General features: G+C 42.5%; 4 protein-coding genes across 4 annotated transcripts; all 4 read right to left on the bottom strand.

Annotated features, from left to right (window-relative positions):
• Positions 1-911: 911 nt before the first annotated feature.
• klhl2 (kelch-like family member 2) lies at positions 912-10,677 on the bottom strand. The gene is made up of 15 exons (XM_061091063.1): positions 10,355-10,677; positions 7,700-7,834; positions 7,465-7,571; positions 7,226-7,347; positions 5,859-6,021; positions 5,596-5,705; positions 5,284-5,400; positions 4,219-4,368; positions 3,995-4,112; positions 3,129-3,326; positions 2,921-3,022; positions 2,049-2,177; positions 1,775-1,915; positions 1,548-1,691; positions 912-1,447 (listed from the first exon to the last, which is right to left on the bottom strand). The coding sequence occupies exons 1-15, from the start codon at positions 10,420-10,422 to the stop codon at positions 1,419-1,421; spliced, it is 1,833 nt and encodes a 610-aa protein (XP_060947046.1). The 5' UTR covers positions 10,423-10,677; the 3' UTR covers positions 912-1,418.
• A 1,940-nt stretch (positions 10,678-12,617) lies between these two features.
• Positions 12,618-15,973, bottom strand: med28 (mediator complex subunit 28). The gene is made up of 4 exons (XM_061092530.1): positions 15,809-15,973; positions 13,834-13,900; positions 13,275-13,387; positions 12,618-13,055 (listed from the first exon to the last, which is right to left on the bottom strand). Exons 1-4 carry the CDS (start codon positions 15,965-15,967, stop codon positions 12,852-12,854), a joined length of 543 nt encoding a protein of 180 aa, XP_060948513.1. The 5' UTR covers positions 15,968-15,973; the 3' UTR covers positions 12,618-12,851.
• Positions 15,974-16,680: 707 nt separating this feature from the next.
• On the bottom strand, positions 16,681-20,570 carry lap3 (leucine aminopeptidase 3). Its single transcript, XM_061089253.1, has 13 exons — positions 20,370-20,570; positions 20,016-20,131; positions 19,485-19,539; positions 19,298-19,403; positions 19,055-19,214; positions 18,782-18,946; positions 18,417-18,575; positions 18,157-18,281; positions 17,884-17,972; positions 17,694-17,796; positions 17,446-17,525; positions 17,246-17,358; positions 16,681-17,131 (listed from the first exon to the last, which is right to left on the bottom strand). The coding sequence occupies exons 1-13, from the start codon at positions 20,451-20,453 to the stop codon at positions 16,945-16,947; spliced, it is 1,542 nt and encodes a 513-aa protein (XP_060945236.1). The 5' UTR covers positions 20,454-20,570; the 3' UTR covers positions 16,681-16,944.
• Positions 20,571-21,777: 1,207 nt separating this feature from the next.
• Positions 21,778-23,654, bottom strand: clrn2 (clarin 2). The gene is made up of 3 exons (XM_061083086.1): positions 23,402-23,654; positions 22,186-22,365; positions 21,778-22,046 (listed from the first exon to the last, which is right to left on the bottom strand). Exons 1-3 carry the CDS (start codon positions 23,652-23,654, stop codon positions 21,778-21,780), a joined length of 702 nt encoding a protein of 233 aa, XP_060939069.1.
• Positions 23,655-23,856: the final 202 nt, after the last annotated feature.

Here is a 23,856-nt window from a genome sequence, read left to right on the forward strand (position 1 = left end):
GACTGAAGAGGAAAAAAAAATCAAGAGTAGGTTTGGTCACTTTCCAGAAAGAGAGAACAGATCAGTAGAATAATCAAGAGAGAGACGGAACAGAAAAAACATTGAAATTGGCACATTCATAGTACGTCAGGGTGTGCAGTGGTTTATAGGGTTGCTACACCGAGAGGAGAAGAGGAAACGAGGTTCAGAGACGGGAGCATGCAGTGAGTTCAGCCTGTCTTTGCTGTCGGTGGGTAGAACCCCGGTGAAGACTGCTGCCAGGTGACGGCAAAGCACTCATACATCCTGCTGTCCGTCAGCTTCTCCCTCTGTCTGTCACTGCAAGAACTCAAAACAAGGCTTCTCCTTCTTCAAAAGAGTTCCAGTGAAAGTCTTGGGTTTTTCTCTCCTTTTTTTTTTTTGCTTTAGAAGAAACAGAAATGTACATTTTCTGGAAACTGCCTCTCGCACGGCTGTTCTTAATTCATGCGGACTAATGCAACCGAGGCGCCGACACTTTACGTCCAGTCCAGCCGCGCTCTGTCCGGTAGCAGCGCTGGAGGCTAAACAACGGAGAAGAGAGGGGACGGGGGGGGGGGCGTAATGTGACATTCAGGCACTCTTGAACAGCAACACTGCAAAAACTGTAAAAGGTCAGAGGTCAGACGGAGTGCGCTCATGCGGCGTCACCACACAGATGCACACAAACACACACATGCTCACATGTGCAAGCAGTGGAGCACCGTTAGATGCAAGCACACACACACACACACACACACACACACACACACACACACACACACACACACACACACACACACACACACACACACACACACACACACACACACACACACACACACACACACACACACACACACACACACACACACACACACACACACACACACACACACACACACACACGAACACACGTCTCAGGTGGATTAAAAAAAACGAAGGAGAAACAAAGATTTTAGACCCAAATGTTCGTTCTCGGCCTTCCTCTCCCACGGATCAGAACAGTGGTCTTCCTCAGTGCTGGTTCGCGTTAACATGAGTCATGTTAAAGTCCCTTTGCATTGTAGGAGCTCGATTCCAGTAGCGTTTCAATGGCACTGCACCGGTCCAGTGGTGCTTCAAACTGCTGAGTCCAGTCGCTGCTGCAGTCCTGCCAGGAGGGGGATTAAAACACGGGTTCCAACCCCCCCTTCAGTTACAGCTCCCCCCCTGGTCAGGTAAGTGCAAAGATCTTCATCATCATCATCTTCTTCTTCATCGTCTTCAACAACAACACTCTTGTCATTTCCTTCATCTGCGTCAGTGCCTGTGCGAACGCTGCCCAAATAGCCAAGCATTGGCATCATAAACAGATCCAAGATCAGTATTCAGCAGGAGAATACGTTCTGCTCCGAGTCAGCGGCAGGTGTCAAGAGCAGTCATAAGGGCTTGTCAATCACTGTCACACCTGCAAGGTTAAAACATGTTTATTAATTATGATGGTAAATCACTGGTGCCACACGTAATGAAGTTTCCATACATACCACCCGAGGAATGTGTGTTCACACCTGCATAACTGCGTCCGGTGCTCATGCAGGTCGGCAGCAGCGTCCACTTGTCCGAGTTCGAGTTGTAGAACTCCACAGAGGCCAAATTACAGCTGCCGTCGTCCCCCCCCACCACGTACAGCACGTTGTTCACAGCACACACACCTGGAAACACACACGTACACAGAATGAAGAAGGGGGAGGGGGGGTGGGGGGGGACTGCTCACACCTCAGACCATCTTACTGACCTGCGTTGCGTCGACACATGTTCATGTCCGCTACCTGCCGCCAGCTGTTGGAGGTCGGATCGTACACTTCACAGCTCTTCCTCACCAGTGGCCCGTCGTGTCCGCCCACAGCGTAGAGTAAACCTTTTAACACACCTACACCTGAGGACGCATAGCAAACATGGTCAATATATATAATTTTCCCCGGTTTCCTTAATGTTGTTTTAATATATAACCATCACAGTATTTTTTGTGATCTTTGATGATAGATCAGAATATTTTTTTTACAACCCACCTGCTCCACTGCGTCTTGTGCCCATCTCAGCGATGTAGTTCCACACATTACTTTTTGGATTATAAGCTTCTACTGTACTCAGACACTGTCTGGTCGCTCCATCATAACCTCCGACTGCGTAGAGGACCCCTGACAATCACACAAAGAAGATATGTTACATGTGGCTCAGAGAGGAAAGAGGCAGTGGACTTAATACCAGAACTATGTTAGTACAGTAGCAATGAGGGGATTTAAAATGTGTGAAACAAAGTACTCCTAAAAGTATTTTGGTATTTAAGTTTTGCTTTATGGATTATACATTTATTTCTCCTCGTCTTATATTATATTGTCTGTCTCTGTCGCTTTTATCTTTAGGTTATTTTTTCCATTTTCTTCTTCTGTAAAACACCTCTGTAAACATCTGTTTTAAAAAAAGCTTAAAAGATTTAAAAAGTGGGTTAGTTTATGAAGGGTTTTCATTCTGTTTACATGAACGTCCATTTTCAGATTTTCATACTGTATGACTGCTATTTTAAGTATTTGTGGAAAAAGGGAGCTGCAATTTAGACAAAAGAAACACAATAATGACTTAAAACAGTGATCACAAGCACAACTTCACCAACATGACTACTACTAGAGAACAAAGAAATCAATCCAATAAAAAGTTGAAGTGAAAAAAGGTGTATAAATGTTAAAAAAAAGTATATGCAATGACAATATTAGCAGAACTCCATCAACATCCCTGTGTCAAAACAAAAGTACATGAACTTTTGACTTTAAGTTGTATTTATAAAAGGGCTATACAGTCTTATATTGTTGGGTACGTCTATTATTTTGTCCTAGCTTCTTTGTATAAATGCTGACTGTAAAACCAAACCAGTAATTATATTCACCATTTACAACTCCCACTCCCACACTGCTGCGCCGGGTGCTCATGGGCAGCACGTGGAACCATTCGTCTGTCTTAGCGTTGTACGCCTCAATGGTGGACAAACCTGCAAAACCACAGAAACAACCACATCTTTAATGATTCTCTGCAGTTACACACCTGTGTTTATCATCATGTTTCCACATAACAGCCACACACTGACACAATCATACCTGTGCTGCCATCGAAGCCTCCCACAGCGTACAGGAGTCCGTTGAGCACGGCGGCGCCGAGCGTGGAGCGCCGGTCCTGCATGCTGCTCACGCTGGTCCAGCGGTCCGTCATCGGGTCGTAACAGTCGACCGTCCGTACACGCAAAGAACCGTTGAAACCGCCGACTGCGTACACACAGCCGCCCACGTACACCACACCTGAAGACACCGACAGAAGAACATCAACACAAATATCTACACAGACGCACATAAACAGCGGGATTCAATAAAAGCAGGAGGAGCCTCGGTTGCACAACTCATTATTAATGTCACCAAGTTAAAAAGACAGAAGTGAACAGGTTGTAGCTGCTTCCAGGTAAAAGACACATATCTAAGCCGATAAATACAGCTGTCTTGTATTTTTATCTGAATTGAAGGGCATAACTCTTGCATTCTTTGCAGCCCTCTGTATCTAACATTGTGTTGTGCACTTCTGGATTTTGTTCATCTGTAGGGTCCAGGTGATGCTTATCGGGATGAGGTATTTGGGTTATGTGGATATCAATTACTGGTGAACGTGTGTCAGTGCAGAAAGGGAGACAGACTAGGTTCCTAGTTTGAATCTGAGGTCTTTCCTTGTTGAGTTTGTATGTTCTCTGCGTTTCTGTGTCAAAGGATACGTGGTCTAGATAATTGATGGCTGGAGACGACCTCGTAGAATTATGATTTAAAAGCTGCTGAGAAGCTAATTAGGCAGCATTACTTTTAGTGAAGCCAAAGTGTGTTGTTTGGAAGAAGGTAGCTAAAGCTTGAAGATCTTCTGATGGACCACCGTTCCTCCATCGTTCCTCAGGCTTCTATCTGTGATGTAACTTATATTATCCTACCTGCTCTGCACCTCCTGGTGGGGAGTTCAGCCACCTGGTACCATCGCTGCTCCTCAAAATCGTAACATTCAACACTGCGGATCGCCTTGGGAGCCTGGCCTCCGACCACCACCATCACCTAAAGACAACCAGTGACAGAAACATGAAAGGCTGTGGATCAATTAGGGCCTTTGCAGGTTTAAGTCCTCTGCTCAGTGACTCCAAGGAGGTGACTGTGTTTGTACCTTCGGGCAACAGACTGGAGTCCTCATGCGTGTGCGTGCCGTCTTCATCAGAGCTCTCTGGTCGGCCGGCAGCAGGTGATACTTCATGGCCTCAATCAGGTAATCTTTACAGGCACTGCTGTTCTTAATCAGAAACTCCTCCTCCACCCGCTGACACGCCCACACAGTGAGACAGGAACCAATCAGACAGCAGTGTTTACAGAGCTATTCTGATATATTGGTAATATAGATATTATGACATATTTAAACTGTTAATGAAACACAGGCTTACATGACAGAAATAAAGATCACTGAACCATTTAAAATCATTTTCCTGTTGGACTCACTATACTGACTCACAAACAACAATATAGTTTTTTTAAATAGTAAAGCACACAAAGAAGTATATGCTCTCATTCACGTGTTATTGGTGCAGCTAAAATAACTCAATGTACCTAAAAGTAGTGAAGGCAAAACAGTCAACAACACACACACACACACAGATAACTCCCATCATAACAACCTGTCGTCTGTGAGAGGGAAGCAACTGCAAAAGTCACTGTGTTCACATGCTGGACCAAAAAAGCTCATTCTGATAGATTATAAAGTTGTTGTAACAATGGATGCTGGATGCTTCAATATGGATGCTGCTGCAAAAAAGTTACAAATACAAAAGCACGGAGGCTTCACACACGTTTCCAACCAGGCAACTCAAAGGATCTTTATAGTTACAGTTCAGTTTTTAGTTTCAGCAAATCAGTGTCAAACCAAAAATATGGTGATAACCTGCCCTTCTGTTCCTGAAGTATGGGTTTTGGAATGATATGCAGAAAAGAAAGTGAACGTTATCTTGCCACAGTGAAGGTGACCTTTGACCCTTTAGGAAATGGACAAGTAATCACTTCTCTATCTGATCCTAGTATCTATTATCTATCTATTCCTGAAATATCATCTTCACAAGAATGGGACAGACAGACATAAAAACCATAATGTCTCCGTCCTCCCCTGTCGACAGCTTGAAACTGACATTAGTTGAATAAGTTGTTGAATAAGAGCTTCGACAAAATCAGACGTAGTCTCCCGTACCTGCACCAGGTATTCTCTGGAGAGGAGCGGCAGGCGGACGTGCTCCATCAGGTGAGCCAAGTGTTCCTGGCGGACATCTTTGTCATGGTTGACCCAGGCTATGACTGCTTCAAAAACCTGCACAAGAACAAACCCCGCTCACCTTCAGCACATCAGCCACAGTAACAGTCATTCTGGTCCATGGTGGTTAGGACACGCTGAGCAGGGTGTGTGTGTGTGTGTGTGTGTGTGTGTGTGTGTGTGTGTGTGTGTGTGTGTGTGTGTGTGTGTGTGTGTGTGTGTGTGTGTGTGTGTGTGTGTGTGTGTGTGTACCTTCTCTTCCGTGGGGATGGTGAGCTTGTCGCTGGCGATCAGGCTGGACACTTGCTCCATGCCCAAATTAAGGAACTCCTCACTCCCGACCACCTCAGCGAAATGTTGCTCTGTCAGCAAAAACAAGGGATGGAAAAGAAATCTTTACGATTACAGATTTTCGCTGTTCTCGTTCTGTCCCACATCCTCACGGACACACACACACACAAAGCTGTTTCAGAGGAATGAAAAGCAGCTACACACACACACACACACACACACACCTGCGTAGCTGTTGGCCTGTGCGAGCAGCTGAGAGCAGGCGTGCAGGTCAGCGAAGGCTCGTATTCCCAGACAGTTGGACGGATGAAGCTGAGAGCTCAGAAACTCACAACAGGCCTTTTTCACCTCGTTCAGCTGGAGCAGGCCCGCTGCAGGCAGCAACGCCTGTCACACACACAGACACACACATTAAGTGGTAGCTTTGGTACCGAATAGAGCAGATGATTTAAATCGGTTGATCATAGGTTTGATCGCGCGAAATGTCCTCTACAGATTTCCTAAGCAAGACACAGAAGTGTTTAGTTTGAGGCTGCAGCTGTTGAAAGACCTGTTTGATAAAATGTGGGGATTGGAGCCGGTCTGTGTCATGCACTGTACAATAAATAACAAGAGTAAAACTCAGAAATTACTTTTTAGTTTGGTTTTCATCTTTCTAACTTTCCAAAAAGACATTAGACAAGTCAAAAGTTCAGAAGTAGATGAGAGGTGCGTCAAACATCATCACCATTTATCATGTGAAGTAACTGGATACTTGAATGTGTATTTCCACTAAAGTACAGTGGCCCTGACAAAACCTCAACAACAAATCACAAAACCCAACAGCTTTCATTGCTGATTGGATGGATGCACTGTCCACATGTTTTGTGATTTGCACTTCAGGGCCACCGTACAGAAGGGAATTGATTTTTCCCTCATTACAGCAGCAACCTTCAATCCATGCACTCACTTCTGCAGGAAAAGGCCTAATGAAAGCATCTGATCAGAAAATGTTCCTCTATCACGTTGTAAATTGTTGGACAAATTTGTTCAGTCCAACCAAATGGTTCCGATGGAATGAGATTAAACTAGCAGAAACAAAATCAGGGAGGTGGTGATGCAGATGAGAAGGATAGTTTCACTTTAATACATAGAATAGTGAGGTATCAAACATGTGTAAACCAGTGGGTTTAGCACATCTGGAGATTTAGATTTTATAATGATATAGTTTAGTGGAGTTAAACCTACTTATATTGAACGAGGTCACCACTTACGATGCACCCACTGCTTTCCAGGAAATTTAATTACCCGTTCATTTTCTCATAACTGACCAGCAACAGGTCAACTACGAGGGTTTTGGCATCATGTTTTAAACATGTTTAAAATGTTAGACCTTAATCCATGACATAATATGCTATTTATATATAAACACAGCCATTCATGTGACAACATAACTATAGGAAACTAAAAAGGTATAACAGCAATTTGGATTGTAAGTGAATTTATCATTCCAATATTTATGTTAAAATAAATGACTGTGTGTCAATGGAGAGAGAGAGAGTGTCCGTGTGTGTGTGTGTGTGTGTGTGTGTGTGTGTGTGTGTGTGTTTACCTGCACGTTGTCCTCTGTGACCTGTATCTCTGCTGTGTAGATGTAGTCCACCAGCAGGCCCAGAGTCCAACCATCCATCTCCTTTATCCTCACTCTTTTCGCCCTGCTCTCTGCCATCTCCCCTGTTAGTACACACGCAGACACACACACACATGTTCTTCATCTACTGCCAGTCTGCCACAAACACAATAATTGTGTAGTGTGCTAATCAGTGTTAAAGGATAGAAGATCGTCCTTACCCGTGAACATGGCGTGGAAGTAAGGGCTCCCGGCGGCCAGGACCACTCTGTGAGCAGCGATCTCTACGTCCTCCGCCACTATGGTCACATCACACAACAGATTCTGGCTGTATTCACATGCAGGAGATGGAGACAGAGGGAGGTAAACATCTCCAGTTAAATGTCAGATGGAGGGACACAAAGGATCTGAGGACGATGAGACGAGAGACAGAATCAAAGACGGAGTTTGTCTCACCTGCGGAGCTCGTTCATGACTTTGAACGCCTTCCTCATGTGCCGGTGGTTGAAAGTGACGGGACCTTGCCTCTCGACTCCGTCTTCTTTGTCCAGTCCGTCTTTGTCCAGACCGTCCGGACAAAGTCTCGTGCACCTGAGAGGGACAGTGCAGACATGAAGCAAACACACAAACACGCACAAGAAGAGAAGCAGTGAATCAGTGCACACACAGATGATTGTGTTGCTACAGGGAAAAGAGTAACATAGCTCAGCAAGCACGGGTCACTCGAGGTCTCCTGATACAAGGAAATCAGAATGAGGACATCTCAGATTGTGTTATGGTTTTTACTCCAGAGATTGTGTTAAGATTGTCGTCCATTTTTCTGAATTATGTTTGCAATCATTTTAACCCTGCTCAAATCTGTTTCTTCATCGTGAGCAAGTTTATCTGTCAGCAACTGCAGCTCTGGATTCCTACAGTTCAATATTTTCTGTCTCTGATTTACAACAGTGGTTCCCCCAAATGACATTAAAAAAAAACACGCGCTCAGTGGCCACTTCATGGATTATCAATCAGACAGAGCCAGGAAGCTGCTGGGTAACACAGACCCTCAGGTTCACTGGGTTTCAACTGGATTCGTGCCTTTGATTAGTTATGGATCTAAAATACAAAATCAACTATGTACCGACCAGAATTGTCATCTGATACTGTGGAGTTTTCCTGTGGTTGGACCCTGTGTCTAAATCCCACTTTAATTATTAGTTTGTATTTTGCTTAACTAGTGTATTTATCCCTTAAAGTGTTGATTAATCAAATTATCTCCAACTCATTGAAGACAAAGTCTGACTGACTTCTCGGTTGGCCGATACAGATTGGAGCCTTTCAAAGACATATCAGTATCAGTGTATACGTTTGCCGATATGAAACCTTTAATTTTACAGAATAAAAAATGCAAAGGATGTTTACTTTCTACATATTTGGCTGTACTTGTACTTAATATTCATTTCTAGATATTTATAAGTTTTTGGTTGAACTGTAGAATTTCAAATGCCTCAATTACACTTAAATTCATATATAATATTACTTTCCAATATCGGCATCAGCCCCAAAAATCCATATTGGCCAGGCTGTAATTTAACAACATTTTAGACTTAATTTAGAAATGCCTGAAAATATGAAAACTGTCCATCCCTCTTCTGCAGAGACCAAGTTTACATTTTTCAAAAAACAATTTTTTCTGTCCAACAACCCCAGAACCAAAGATATTGATTTTACAGTGACATTAAAAAAGAAAAGTAGAAAAACATTAAATCCGAGGGGCTGAAAACCGATATTTGTGGTCATTTCAGGTTGGAAGATGATGCAAATGGTTACAGATTATGTTTCGATCAATCACACAACTGTTGCATCTCTTCACTGGAGGATTTCAGGATCATGAGCACAGAGTTTAAATCTTTGACCTTTTTAAAATACACAGCAGCACCTCGTGGGACACGCTGCTCTCTGTGTGTTTCGATCTGAACTGACTCCGTCTGCAGAACAACCTTGACCTATTACACATTGTTTGAAAGCTTTTCTCCCGATTCCATCTGCGAAACCCGTGAATCCTCACAACTGCCACAGCTGTGGAATCAGAACTGGATCAAATGTTTTGCCGTGAAGGCTCTTCAGTGTTTTACCTTCCGAACGGACACGTGACACATTCATCACATTTAAAAGACTTTTGAAAACTGTGTATTGAATGGATGGGATGAAGTTGTGATGGGATCTGTCCTTGGATGAATGCAGGCTAAAGCTTATCCTGATTGACTCATACAATGTGTGATTGTTGAGATTAGATTGTTTTTATCTTCTTCCTTTTCGAGCTAGGATTTCCTTATTTTAATATCTTTCACTGGGGTTAGATTTGTACTTGTTTTCTTATTTATATACTACTAAAAACCTTATATACCCTTTTTTTTTGCCCCCCAAAACTAAGTGAGGCAAAACATAAAAACTTACATTTCTACTATGTGTGTGAGTGTATTCTGTCTGTCAGGTTGTACAAAATAGTTCCCTTTTACCTTGTACACTAAAATAAATTATCATTTTAAATACACCTTTAATGTGAAGTTTAAATCTGAAAACAACTAAACAGTATTAATAATTATCGCAATTTCATTGTCAGCAAAAGCAATGTAACACAAGCACACAATCTAGCAACAAACATGGTAGAAAATGAAAATACTCAAGTAAAGTAACAAGTACATCAATAGTGTACATGTTCAACACACACACACTAACACACACAAACACACACACCATTCATAATAAAATAATCCATTTAATTATGTTGTTAATGTCAAAATCACGTGGCCCTCATGTCCTGCCACAAGCACACCCACACACTCATACACACAAACACAAACACACACATGGGCTTCCTAACACATCCTCTCTACCGCAAATCAAACACCTCCAATGTCCCCAGCAACCAGGCAGACCCCCTCCAGCCTGCTGCAGCCCCCCGCAGCCTGGTCCCCTGTCCCCGGTCCCCGGTCCCCACCCCCGGGCAGATAGGACACACACCGGCTGTCCGCTGTCTCTGTCAATGCGGCACCATCAGTCACAAGCAGCTTCTGGGAAACGTCAACACACAACCAACACACACACACTGGTTTCCCACACACTTACAGCGGATGACTGTCCATGGTTCCGGTGTTGTTCAGCGGCTGCACACTTGGCCCAGCGGCATGCACCATTCCATATCCACCGTGTCGTCAGTGATCCGGATCCGAGGCTCAGGCGTGGATCCCGGGGACCATCTGTCCAGCGGTGAGACGGGTTGACTGCAGCAGGGATCCCAGCGCTGCAGCCCGGGGAGGAGCAGCACGCAGCCCGGGGAGGACTGCGGTGGCTCTCCGGTCCAACCCGGCTGCTGTACCCGGAGGAGTGCTGCCTCTGCCCGGCCACACACACACACACCACCCGCCGCTGTGTGGACGGAACCAGCCGCCGAGAGACACCGGGTTTATTTTGATTCTGCTGCGGCGCCCCCACCTCTGTCCTCCCGGGTGTGTGTCTGCGTGTGTGTGTGTGTGTGTGTGTGTGTGTCTGTGTGTGTGTGTGTGTGTGTGTGTGTGTGTGTGTGTGTGTGTGTGTGTGTGTGTCTGTGTGTGTGTGTGTCCGTGTGTGTGTGTATGTGTCTGTGTGTGTCTGTGTGTGTGTGTGTGTGTGTGTGTGTGTGTGCGCGAGGCGGACAGACGAGGATACCTGTTATTTTCCAATCGCTGATTAAAACGCACAAACAAGGACATGACGGAAAAGACAAGAGCGGACAAGGTGTCCCACAAGAAACACTGTCTCCCTCTAGCTGTGGAAGACTGGCCGGGGAGGAGGCCAATAATAATACTAATACTACTAATAATAAGAATACTAATGCCACAACTACTAATACTACCACAATTAATATTGTCTTAAAATCTTACTGAATGGCTCTAAGAAACCTAAAATTGTAATACAATGTAGAATACTGCGTCTTTAAATATTGATGTAATATTCTATAATTTGTTTGCTTTCTCAAATTTTCTTTACTGATTTTTATTGAATCGTTTTTTACTCTTCTCGTAATTCTAACTATCTTATAACTTATAATATACATATATATTTTTATATATATTTGAAATAGGACAAAATATTTTATTATTATATTTTTTATATAAAGTTGACTAGATACTTAGTGGCGTCAATGTAATTAATTCTCTCTTCAACTATCTTGTTATTTATTTGTTTTAAATCTTTGACTTATCTCATAATTTAGACAAATTTAACCGTACTTCTAATTTTCACCAATTTAATGCTCCAACTTTAAGTTTGACGTCAATTGTCTCACTTTTGACTTCTCATCTCATAATTGTAATGTCAAAAATTCCAATAACTTATAAGATAGTGATCATTTTGAGCTAGTGAAACAAATTCTGCACGTATATTGTAAATCAATGATTCAATTTTTACTTTATATCTAGTAATCCTATTCCATTGACTCTGTGAATCAAGATTTTTGATATCTCATGTCATTTTTATCTCTCTAATAATTTTGACTTCGCTCAGATTTTGAATTCAACTGTAACACAATTCAAAGGCTAAACTTTTATCATGACTCTTCCTCCAGAAAATATTATTTCGGGGTCTGCTAACAAAAGTGGTAATCTGTCAATTCCCAGTTGGTTTCATGTGAAGAGCCTCATTGTGTAGGAAACCTATCCTTATCCCAAGTATAAAGGAGCCTTAAATCCTTAGAGTCCGTCTGTTGTGATCTGTGTCTGTCTGTGCTGTCAGCGTGGACAGGCGGGAGCTGTGAAGCTGGAGGAACAAGTCTGTTAAGGTGTGAGGACACTGACTGCATTAGAGACACCAAGCTGTCAGAGGCCTCAGTCATGGCTTCACTCATGTCAAACACCCGTCATGATATGAAACAAGTCACATGGAATCGAAGCTGCAAGCAGGTAGTTGTCTTTACCCACATGATAATTTTGCTGTGATGTTAAAGTTATCATTAGAAATTAGACATCTTAGTTATAAGTGATACTTTTGCAGATATTTAATGAGGGACAAGCTTTGGTGATTAGACGGGGTATTTCAGTAAAGTTGTTCATATTTGTGAAACTTCAAATACACAGATTATACAAAAATAAAGTATTGTCAAGCTCTATAAAAATAAAAAAAGCTCCACTTCCCATAATGCACTGTGATAGCATCTACTTCCCTCTAAGTGGCCATGTCTGATATCATCAGGATTTATAACAAAGGACTTCCAGGCCGTTTTCACAGTCTAGTAAACTGCCCTTCATGTGTGAAATTGTTGGAATGCCCCTTTAAAATCCTACAGCCAGAGATTACTCCTGTTTACAATGATGAAACTGTCAAAGAGTAGAAACAAGAAAACTCCATTAAAGCTTCAGACAAGATTCAAAATACTCACAATTTGTATTTTATTTTTTACAGTATAAAAAAAAAATGTAGACAGCAGAAATATTTACATGGATCAAAATACTGAAGAAACATTGACGTTTGTGGATGTGTGTGTGAATGAATGAATTCCCTGCACAGTTAACACCTCTCTTCAGTTTCCTCACAGGTTGACAGAGGGCATCACACCTTCATGGTGCTGTGTTCATTCCTTGAGTTTGTATTAGTTTGGCTTCAGAGGGGCGGGGGGCAGACTGGCAGAGGCCTGCTCCAGAAACGCCAGCGGTCCGGGGGGAGGGAGGTCCGAGGGTTTGCGGTGTTGAACGCTCACATCCTCCAGCACTTGTTGCCAGTGGTGCAGTTTGGACAAGTGCTTCTGAACCAGCAATTCTTTCCTCTGCAGCTCGTTACGTAACTCTGACACATCCTGAGGTGAGAAAAAAAAGATGGACATGTGAAGAGACGGATGATAATTTAGAAACACAGAGATAAAGGCCACTCAAATCTGGATTTGACGCAGGTTGTGGACGTCAGTGAGGACTTGATTTCCCAGAGTTTGTTTCGGGAAATAGTTTGGCAACCTTTTTTAAACCCAGGAGGTTTTGGAAAGGACCAAATTATAATGAAAGTCAGTCCAATACTTTACCTCTTTCACCACCTGCTCTGGCTTCTGCACAGATAACTGGAGCCTTTTCTGTAGGAAGAAGCACTCGGTCTGTCGAGCCACGTCCAGAAACTTTTGTATGCACTGATCAACACCTGCAATCAACAGATACATACACAGTATTCAACAAAATGAAGTACAACACAATATTGGTATTCAATTCAAGTTCAGGGTGTTAGATCTTGTGCATAATTTGAAAAAATAACATAACCTGAAATACAGCTTCAGCAGTGGTTGGGAGAAATAGGAATAATCATACTATTTACATATTTGTTGATGCAATCTGGTCTTAAAAAATAGAGAGAACCAGCTTTATTTCAGTTGGTTTTAATATAGATCTTTTACTATGGGTTTTCAAATACATCTTCTTATTGAAATGTATTAAATGGATGGTATTTTGTGATCGCACTTATGTAGTTAAAAGTAACAAATACATATTTAATGAGCAGGGGTGTAGTCTCTTTGTAGACATTGTAAACCAATATTAAGTCTATAATATGACCTGAAGTTCAACGAATAAAACCTTCGGGGCTTCGCTCACCAGTTCGAATCTCCTCTTGGTCCGTTCCATTAACATAGTCCTGACTCACCAGGGATGCAAAACATGCCTGCAGAAGAAAACCAAGAGAGCAACGTTACTAAATCAGCCTTTTTCTATACGAGTGTCTCAGTCCTCTAGTTAACTGACTGGAGGTATTTGAGGACAGATGTCAAAAGGTGTTCAACCATGAGAATCTGTTCCCCCTTGAATAACAACAGCTTTAAATCATTACAGCATGGAGAGAGAAACCGAGATATTAATCTGCTGCTACAACAGGCTTCACTCTAATGGAGGTTTTCCAAAAGACTCTTACAGGGGGCCAGAGTAATCTACTCCTGCCAGAGCATACGTGATACTGGGCACTGATGATGGGTGATTAGATCTTGCTCAGTCTGCATTACATACATCTACAGATCCACAGCTGCTTGTGGGGAACCAGCGTCTGTGACCTTGTCTGGCTACAGTCTGGCTGTTGTTCCCTTCTGTCTTTTGTTCTACATTAATCACAAACAGGCAGGGGACACATATATCTGTTTCAGTCCATTAGTTAAGGTCAGGGCTCTGAGGATCTTCTACACCAGGACCGCAGCTGGAAATTATGATTTATCTTCTGTTTGATTTATCATCTTGTCAATAGACATTTTAAAAGAGAAAAACATTACATTGTTCAAGATGATTTAAAACAAATATTTGTAACTGTCTTGTTACGAGTCATGAGCACAGATTCTGACTCTGACAGAGGTCAATCACTGCAGATCTATTTTGCGCTGAAATAGGAAAGAAGATTTCCTTGAAATTAACTATAAATTAAATAAAATTTTATATGTATAGCGTCAAATCATAACGCATGTCATCTTAAAGACACTTTGGCGGAGGCAGAGACCTTAATAATTACAGAGAAACCCAAGATGTTCCCAAGATGAGTGGGTATATAATATATATAAAAGTGATATTCTTAAAAATAATTATGTTTGTTGACTTTTTCAATTGGGAGATATCTTGAAGAAACTTTTAAATATCTAGAAGCCTTGTCCAAACAGGAAAAAAATAAAAAAGCGCCTGGACAAAAGTAAGTGGACAGAACCATAATGTGTGAATGCTATTGTGCAAAGTGTTAGAAACCAGATGTGTTGGTGTTTTATGAATTTCTCTGTGTAATAAGAACAATCATGTTAGTTCTTACTATCCTAATATTTCCCTCAGGATCAATAAAGTATCTATCTATATCTCTGTATATACACCTCTCTATCTGTGTCTCTCTCTATACCTCCCTATCTGTCTTTCTGTCCATATCTATCTCTATTTATATCTATACCTCTCTATATACTCTATCTATATATCTCTCTCTACCTCTCTATATATCTCTCTCTACCTCTCTATATACCTCCCTATCTATCTTTCTCTCTATATCTCCATCTCTCTTGATCTCTATATTTCTCTATACACCTCTCTTTCTGTCTCTCTCTCTCCCTCTGCCTCTATCTTTCTACATCTCTATCTATACCTCTCTCTACCTCTCTATCTATATCTACATCTATTTATCTACCTGTATCTATCTATACCTCGCTCTATCTTTATCTGTCTCTATATCACTCTACCTCTCTCTCTATACCTCTCTATATGTTTCTCTACCTCTCTATTTATCTCTATATCTATCTATCTTCATCTTTCTATATCTCTCTATATACCTCTCTATCTATCTCTCTACAACCTGTGTGTGAGTAGTTGTGTGTTATGCTAGCAGGGTTAAACGAGGGATACAATGTTTTGGTAGCTGTCAATAAACATGCTAAAGCCTGAGGTTTGACAGTGACTCAGCATTAACGCTGACAAACACTTAAAATCTGCATTTATCTGAGTTGAGTCTTTGTGAAATAAAGTAAAACATGTCTCAGCCCTGCATCAACACCTGGGAATCATCTAACAACAGTTAGCACTCGCAGCTACCGGAAGCTAACACACAACTTCCTCCCACCTCGAACGAAGCCTCCAGCTCGTCCACCAGCGTGTTGTTGCCCGGAGCCCGGGCAGCGGGAGCGGGGAAGCCCGGTTGTCCCGGTCCACCCGGACCCCCGACGGGGTGAGCACCGGGCGGCTGCTGACCGGGAAACATCCCACCCATGGACGACGCCATCTTGATCTGAGAGGGATGCTTGTTGCTGCCCGGTGTGCGCATGCGCACTGGTGTGTACGATCCTTCTGGACAAAAGCATGTGGACAGATCAATTTCTGGAAATATGTCATAAATGTATAGTTTCTAATCTTTAGTTTATGTTGAAATCATTTAAAAGTGACTGATTATCCTATATGTTCATTTTTGGAAGTTGCACATTGTGGTGCTTTTGAATTGTTTGTTTTGTCCAACCAACCAATCAACCAATCAATCAAACTTCACTTCATTCAGATAATAACAAACATGATATTTTAAAGCTTTTATAACAATTACAAAAATTTATGGAAGAAAAGATCAACTTATATTAACAGGTCAAATAAGAATATAAGATGTTGAATTTAAATATTTCAACACTTCCGACCTTTCAGTTGAATCATCATTCTCATCACTTTGGTTAAGTGTTCTGTTGTTTTACACACTTTTGATTTTGTTTGCCAATTTGAGCATTTTCCCACAAGGGCGGAGGCTGTTAGAACAACATGTCAACACCGTTTGCTTTGGAATGAGATGTCCATTGATCACATACTCTATGCAATGTTTGAGAGTCCAGGTACTTGACGTGACCTGATGGTGAAAAACCATTGTGCATTGAGAGAAGAGCCAAAGACAAACAGCGTCATAATTAAAGACATACAGAGTTTATTTATACAACATATAAATTATCTGAACCATTATTTAGTTAATACAGATCTTTAAAGTTTTTTCAGCTGAAGTAACAAGAAAATGAAGAAAATGGACATTACACAAAGCTCTAAAAATATATTGTACTAATTAATCTGCTGGATGTAGAAATTTAAAGATCCATCAACCCTTTAGAAAATATTACCTTTTTAATTTCTATAATTACTTCCAGCAGCAAAATTATACAGTATGATTCTGTGTGAACTTTGACCCTTGGCATTTATCTCTCTGTCTCTGTTGAATCCAGCCAGAGCCTCTCAGCCGTGATGTGCCAGCCCGGCAGCAAACTCCACCAGTGTACGTGTTGGTCTCCCGGACATGCCTTTCCTCAGGTAGGGAACTTCATCTTTGTTACTCATCACACCAGCGATGTCCAGATGAGCCCAATGTGGAGCTGTGACAAACTCCCTCAGGAATGCAGCCGCTGTGCATGCGCCGCCAGAACTAGAAAATAAAAAACAGATAACGATGAAATTCTGTTAAATAAAGCCATGAATCCCCTCCTCTGATCCTCTGATGCCTCAAGCAGGCGCTAACTGAGTGTCGTGAGATACGTACCGGCTGTACTTGCCGACGTTGTTGACGTCTGCCAGCTGGCAGTCAGTCACCTGTCTGGTGTAGTGCTGGAACAGGGGCATCCGCCACACTCGGTCACCCGTCACAACACTGGCCTGCAACACACCATTAGTCAACACTGGAGCTGAGACACAAAGTTTGGCAAGTGTCTATTGTGTTTAGTTTGCATACGCTTTCTGTACCTTCTGCAGCTTCTCCCAGAGCCAGTCAGAATTTGTGAATACTCCAGTTGCCGCTGAGCCGAGCGCCACATCCATCGCACCTTGAAAACACAAGACGACACAACTCAAGAGTCAGACAAGATCCAGACCGAGACCCACATTTCCAAGTGGGTTCAAACCAGTCGTTGTCTGCATTGGCCTATAAATGACACCTTTCGTACCAGCTCAAGCAAACACCCCAAATATTTTTTAATGTGTGAAAATCCCACCAGTTAATGTAGCAACATTGACGATGGCTCTGGGGTTGAAGGTGTGTCCATAACAGAGTGCGTCGGCGAGAACCAGTCTGCCCTCTGCATCTGTGTTATCTACCTGTATGTGGAGAGAACAGTCAGCTCATCTGTACACACACTTAAATACACACAGATCACTACTTCTCACTTCACATCAGGGTCTCACCTGGATTGTTTTTCCATTCTTGGCTGTGACTACATCACCTGGTTTGGTCGCCTTCCCACTGGGCATGTTCTCACACAGAGGAGCCAGACCTGATTTAATAATATGAAACAGAAAGGCAGGGGGAGCTATTGTAAATAAATGATCTTCAGTGATTCAGTGTTGTAAAAACCAACAGAAAATCGATCTGGGTAGAGACTTGATCCTGGATGACATAGACTTTGTTGAGCAAGTGATGATAGCAATATTAGGTGGTAAATATGATACAAAACTCACCAATAATGTTGACCGGCAGTTTCAGAGCTGCTGCTGTGACAATGGATGAACACACGGTGGCAGCACCGCCCATGTCAGCTCTCATTTCATCCATAGAAGCAGATGGCTTCAGAGAAATACCTCCACTACATACACACAGACACACACAGACACAAACACAGGTGTGCAAGATAAGAGCACTGTATTGTAAAAATGAAGCAGTAAGTGTGGAACAATAGATATCCAATGAACTGGAGTGGGTAATATGCAGGTAAGTTTACGTGTCAAAGGTAATGCCTTTGCCCACTAAGAGCAGCGGGGCCTCCGTGCTCTCAGGTGCACCATTGTAATGAATCTCCAGGAAGACAGGGGGCTCCTCTGAGCCTTTGGACACGCTGAGGAAGGCTCCCATCTGTTGCTCCTCAATCCAGCCCTGGGATCTGATTAGATATAAATTAATAGATCAGTTCTCTTTCACCCCAGCCACTCTCCAGACATTGAGAGGGATATATTTATGTTCCCATCAAAAGGTGTAACTGAAGTAGCCCAACATCTGTAAAAAGTTTTTTTAAGTTTTCATGTCTCAAATGTCCTTTTAAACGTGTTGCAATTGTCTTAATTGTACGATGATGAATGTTTTACTAACCTCTTCTTTATCGTGACTCGTCCAGCATGTCCTGCTAAATTCTCTTCAATGATGCTGGCAAACACAGTTGGCGTTATGTGATTCGCTGGACCTTCCATCAGCAGCCGTGCCAGGTTTTGGCCTTCAGCGTAAAGAACTCCTTTCTCCCACCCGACCGAGTCCGCACTGAGAGTAACAACACACAGACAAATACACAGTGATGTGAAACTGCATGGATGTGAATGCATTAATGCAATAAAAAGTCCCAGTTTTAGCTTCCAGCTGTGGGTCTACCTTCCATGGAGCTGCGTTGTCACTATGGTCTTCTTCTTGGATTTGAGTTGGTCATAGTGGAACAGACCCAGAGCAGCGCCTTCAGCTGCCGACTGAGCGTCACCGCAGCCGTCCACCTCCACGTGGGTCACCTCCAGGTCCTGAAGTGTCCGGCAGCCAGCTGAGCAAGTGCAGAGAGACACACAGACATCAGCCAACTGCAGCCGATCCCCCACTGAGTCGAGCCGAGGTAACGTGTCTCACCTGACACTGCAGCTCTGATGTTCTCCTTGCCGGTGTCCCAGTTCTCTGCCCCACACACTCCTGCATTGCTCTTACCCAGTCCTACTACTGCTACACAGGGGAAGTCCTGGAGAAGACGCAGAACAGATACTCAGATACTGTCAGGTTATTTATTTTATTTAAATATGATGATGTCACACTTTGTTACCGTGTGGACTCCATAGAATATTCTGCTACTGCCTTTCTTCAGCGCAGGTCCAGAGCTAGACAAGGAAAACAGAAATTGGTGTAACACAACAACAGACAGAATAGACACAACTCTGGAACAAGTTTCTGATAATTAGTGTTTTTATCACTGTGTGCAATAGAGATGCACTATTTTTTTGTCTTGGTAACACTTAAGATTTGCTTTGGTGTTTATAAGTCTTCATAAAGCTGTATATATTTATTGAAGGGATGGACCATTTAAATATTAACATCATTGATACTGATAATACCACAATAAATGTCACATTATTATTATTTTAAGTTTAAAGAGAAACAGTAAAACATTTCTTACAAATCTGAGGTAGATCAATTAAGTGGTATTGTTCCTTACAGTATTTGAACAATGCAGAAGCAATGAATCAATATATATATCAGACTTTATTTATATAACTATTGATGAAGATTATAATGCGATAACCTTTGCTGTTTTGTGTTATTGCCGAGCCCCGGTGTGCAGATGATGGAGACTCACATTGTCAGCAGCTCAGACAGTTTTCCTGACACTGTTTGATCAAAGCCTGTCGCTGCCTCTGTGAGATGAAGACCAGCCTCCTCTCCCTCCTTCTCAAACACCCCCAACACCAGACCCTGCACACACACACAAACACACACAATGAGAGAAACACACACTCAAAGACAAACAATGTTGCTCGCATGAACACAACCGATAACAAACACAGCTCCCACAGACAGAGATGCACAGACTGAATCCTCTGAGAGTCACTGATGTAACTGTCGCTCTCTGCCAGATGTTAGAAGTTTGACAGGGGACGTGGTGCAGATGTTTGACAGATGTTTGACAGGTGACGTCCGCCAGGCTCCTCACCTTCCTGTGGCTCAGGCGAGCGTGTGAAGCAGAAAACGACCTGCGGTGACTCGTCCTCTGCAGAACTCTCCTCACGAGAAGCATCGTGACCTGCTGCACGAACAGAACCCGACAGAACCGGAACCGCTTATCGTCTCATTCAAGAGAAGTAAAGGTCGCAAACATGTGCAGGACGAAGCCGGACAACAAGGACGCGTTTGCTCTGACGTCAGCAACATGCGACGGAAATCAGTGGTTGTCGCCACCTGGAGGCGGATGTGGGTTAAAGCAGTAAATATCTGACCGGACGCTGGTTTCTTCTCCAAACATTTTAAATTAATCATTAGTTTTCTGCTTGATAGAGAATATATCAAAAGGGGAAACATTTTTAATTTGAATATGAACCCATGTTACAACCACCAAGTGATGGTGAGTTCCTACAAACACAAGTTATTGTTATTTGAGAGGTCTGTAAAAAGTCATTGATAATTTACATCTACTTTCCATGTGAAAAATTACTACAAATGTAGCTCATATGAAGACATGTCAATTTACTAAAGCTTTAAAACTACAAATCTTAAAGAAATTCAAACTGAATCTCAGAATTCAACTTCATTTATGTCTTTTGTCATCCAGCCGAGATCTGCTTTTATTATTTTTCAAAAGAAGAGACAATATTATGTACTGTACAGACATGGTATGCATAAACTAAAAAGGAGCAAAGTCAATACTCAGAGGGTCAAACATCTATCCAAACACACAAATAAGAAGAAATGTGCTGTGTAAATAATTGTTTGTTTTATTGTTTTCCAGTTAATTTGTGTTTGACAGAGATTTATTAATTTCCAGCTCTTGTTTACCTGAATTTGAGAAAATCCTGAAAAATCCGTCTTCAGATGTCAGCTACTTTTATGACCAACTTAAATGAAATGAAAATCAAAGATCTTTACTTGGACAGTTTTATTTAAATATGATAAGTATGTACATCCTTCTCTCCCTATGAAATCATGCTCACAGTGTTGCAACCAACTACTTTAAAAGGAGTTCCTGTAAAGAACGTTACTGTAAAACACTGACTTCAGACTTTATTCTGAGATATGTGACAAATCTGTTACAGACATTTCGGACACCTGATGAAAAACTAATCCTGTATTTACACATGCAGCTACAGACAGTATATACAGCACAGGCGTTCGGAGCTCAGTAGTTGACTTTGGATGCAGATTTCCATCAATGCAGACGAGGATCATTCAGTTCAATCACAACTCCTGCAAAAAGAAAACAAGTTGTTGCGGCCGGCGGCTTCTGTAATGTTTGAGGCTACCAAGCCGTAACTTTATTATGATTGTAGCAATTTGTCTCTGGCAGAGTGTTTGTTTCCACATGGAAAACATCACAAGTGCTGACATGATACTCCGTGTTTGGCTCTTTAGTAGAGCAGGTCCAGAGCAGAGATGGTGGGTTCCTCCGGTTTCTTGATCTCTGGTTTGGGCAGCTTGATCCGACTCATGGCGACCACTCCGCAGACAGCGAAGTGAGTCGCGATGCTCCCCACGCCAAGCCAGAAGGACCAGTCCAGGCCATCGTCCAGGACAGCCAGGACGAACAGCTTCTCCTGGTAGTTAGCCACTCGCTCTGTCAGACGGTGGTGTCTCAGGGCCGCCAGGAAACACAAAACACCCAATGCACCGAAAAGAGCTGGAAAATACAGATCACATGGGAAGGAGATACAAAGAAAGAGGTAAGGGCTTGGATAAAAACACTCAAGTGGAAAACATGAAATGCAAATTGAAAAGCAAACCAAGGTCTTGAGGAAAGACAGAGTCCGCTCACATACCAGCTATTAAGTTCCACAGGTAGAGTCCTTTGTGCCCCTTGATGCTCTGGTAGGGAATCTTGCGTGCGTTGTAAATACAGAAGGACAGACTGACCACAGCGAAGCCGATGGCCACCAGCAGGAAGAGGATCACCATCATGTGAAGGCCACTGTTCAATGTTCGCACGAGCTTTGGGAAAACTGGACAATCAGACAGAAACAGAGGAACAGACATGTAATCATCCCAGTGAGCAGGTTTGTTTGAGAAATGATGAGGAAAGGAAACAACATATTCTGCAGCCACCGGACGTTAGTCATTTACATGTAGTCTTTGACCTTACTGAATATTCTGGACTAAACAGATGTTGGATAGTTTACATGCAGTCTTTGACCTTACTGAATATTCTGGGTTAAACAGATGTTGGATGGTTTACATGCAGTCTTTGACCTTACTGAATAGTCTGGGTTAAACAGATGTTGGACGGTTTACATGCAGCCTTTGAATTTACTGAATATTCTGGGTTAAACAGTTGTTGGATGGTTTACATGCAGTCTTTGACCTTACTGAATATTCTGGGTTAAACAGATGTTGGATGGTTTACATGCAGTCTTTGACTTTACTGAATATTCTGGATTAAACAGATGTTGCATGGTTTACATGCAGTCTTTGACTTTACTGAATATGCTGGGTTAAACAGATGTTGGATGGTTTACATGCAGTCTGTGACTTTACTGAATATTTTGGATTAAAAAGATGTTGGATAGTTTACATGCAGTCTTTGACCTTACTGAATATTCTGGGTTAAACAGATGTTGGATGGTTTACATGCAGTCTTTGACCTTACTGAATATTCTGGGTTAAACAGATGTTGGATGGTTTACATGCAGTCTTTGACTTTACTGAATATGCTGGGTTAAACAGATGTTGGATGGTTTACATGCAGTCTGTGACTTTACTGAATATTTTGGATTAAACAGATGTTGGATGGTTTACATGCAGTCTGTGACTTTACTGAATATTCGGAATTAAACAGATGTTGGATGGTTTACATGCAGTCTGTGACTTTACTGAATATTCTGAATTAAACAGATGTTGGATGGTTTACATGCAGCCTTTGAATTGACTGAATATTCTGGATTAAACAGATGTTGGATGGTTTACATGCAGTCTGTGACTTTACTGAATATTCTGGATTAAACAGATGTTGGATGGTTTAAATGCAGCCTTTGACCTTACTGAATATTTTGGATCGCCTCCTCCCGAGCCCGCACCTCTTGCTCTTCCCTCCCTGGAACAAACCGTAGTAAATGTCCCCGACGAACTGCTCCAGCTCCGGGTGGGACGCGTTCACTATGTCCACCCCGGTTTTACACAGGATCTGGCCGGTGACCCAGCGCTCCGTGCCCAGGGCCAGGACCAGGAGGACCACCGAGCCGACGCAGAGCATCGAGGCCACCGAGAACGTTATCCGTTTCCACAGAGAAGGCATCTTACGAGCCCATGGTGCCCCGGGAGAGGTAACAGGACGCCGGGCAGCGACCGCGGTGCGCACCCGGCGATCACCATGAGTTTACTATATAGATTGAAAGGTAAAAATAAATCATGATCCAACAGAAGAGTGTTGTTCCTCTTGTTGAAATGTTGCGTGTATTGAGTCACAGGGGATGAGAAACAGAATCTATGACGGTCAA

This window comes from Limanda limanda, chromosome 2, assembly GCF_963576545.1.
Source record: "Limanda limanda chromosome 2, fLimLim1.1, whole genome shotgun sequence".
Classification (NCBI taxonomy): domain Eukaryota; kingdom Metazoa; phylum Chordata; class Actinopteri; order Pleuronectiformes; family Pleuronectidae; genus Limanda; species Limanda limanda.

Bases quoted from the DNA above. Each gene is read 5' to 3' on its own strand.
- klhl2 (XM_061091063.1), bottom strand. From the start codon at position 10,422: ATGGTGCATGCCGCTGGGCCAAGTGTGCAGCCGCTGAACAACACCGGA. The intron at 4,113-4,218 runs GTACAAACACAG...GGTTGTCTTTAG, and splicing joins CTCCAGTCTGTTGCCCGAAG to GTGATGGTGGTGGTCGGAGG. The intron at 2,178-2,920 runs GTGAATATAATT...TGTGATTGTCAG, and splicing joins GGGAGTGGGAGTTGTAAATG to GGGTCCTCTACGCAGTCGGA.
- med28 (XM_061092530.1), bottom strand. From the start codon at position 15,967: ATGGCGTCGTCCATGGGTGGGATGTTTCCCGGTCAGCAGCCGCCCGGT. The intron at 13,901-15,808 runs GTGGGAGGAAGT...TTTCTTCTGCAG, and splicing joins AGCTGGAGGCTTCGTTCGAG to GCATGTTTTGCATCCCTGGT. The intron at 13,056-13,274 runs GTAAAGTATTGG...TTCTCACCTCAG, and splicing joins CAGAGCAGGTGGTGAAAGAG to GATGTGTCAGAGTTACGTAA.
- lap3 (XM_061089253.1), bottom strand. From the start codon at position 20,453: ATGCTTCTCGTGAGGAGAGTTCTGCAGAGGACGAGTCACCGCAGGTCG. The intron at 20,132-20,369 runs GTGAGGAGCCTG...GTGTGTGTGCAG, and splicing joins CTCGCCTGAGCCACAGGAAG to GGTCTGGTGTTGGGGGTGTT. The intron at 18,576-18,781 runs GTTAGTAAAACA...ATATCTAATCAG, and splicing joins CGAGTCACGATAAAGAAGAG to ATCCCAGGGCTGGATTGAGG.
- clrn2 (XM_061083086.1), bottom strand. From the start codon at position 23,654: ATGCCTTCTCTGTGGAAACGGATAACGTTCTCGGTGGCCTCGATGCTC. The intron at 22,366-23,401 runs GTAAGGTCAAAG...CTGATTGTCCAG, and splicing joins GAGGCGATCCAAAATATTCA to TTTTCCCAAAGCTCGTGCGA. The intron at 22,047-22,185 runs GTATGTGAGCGG...TGTATTTTCCAG, and splicing joins CCTGTGGAACTTAATAGCTG to CTCTTTTCGGTGCATTGGGT.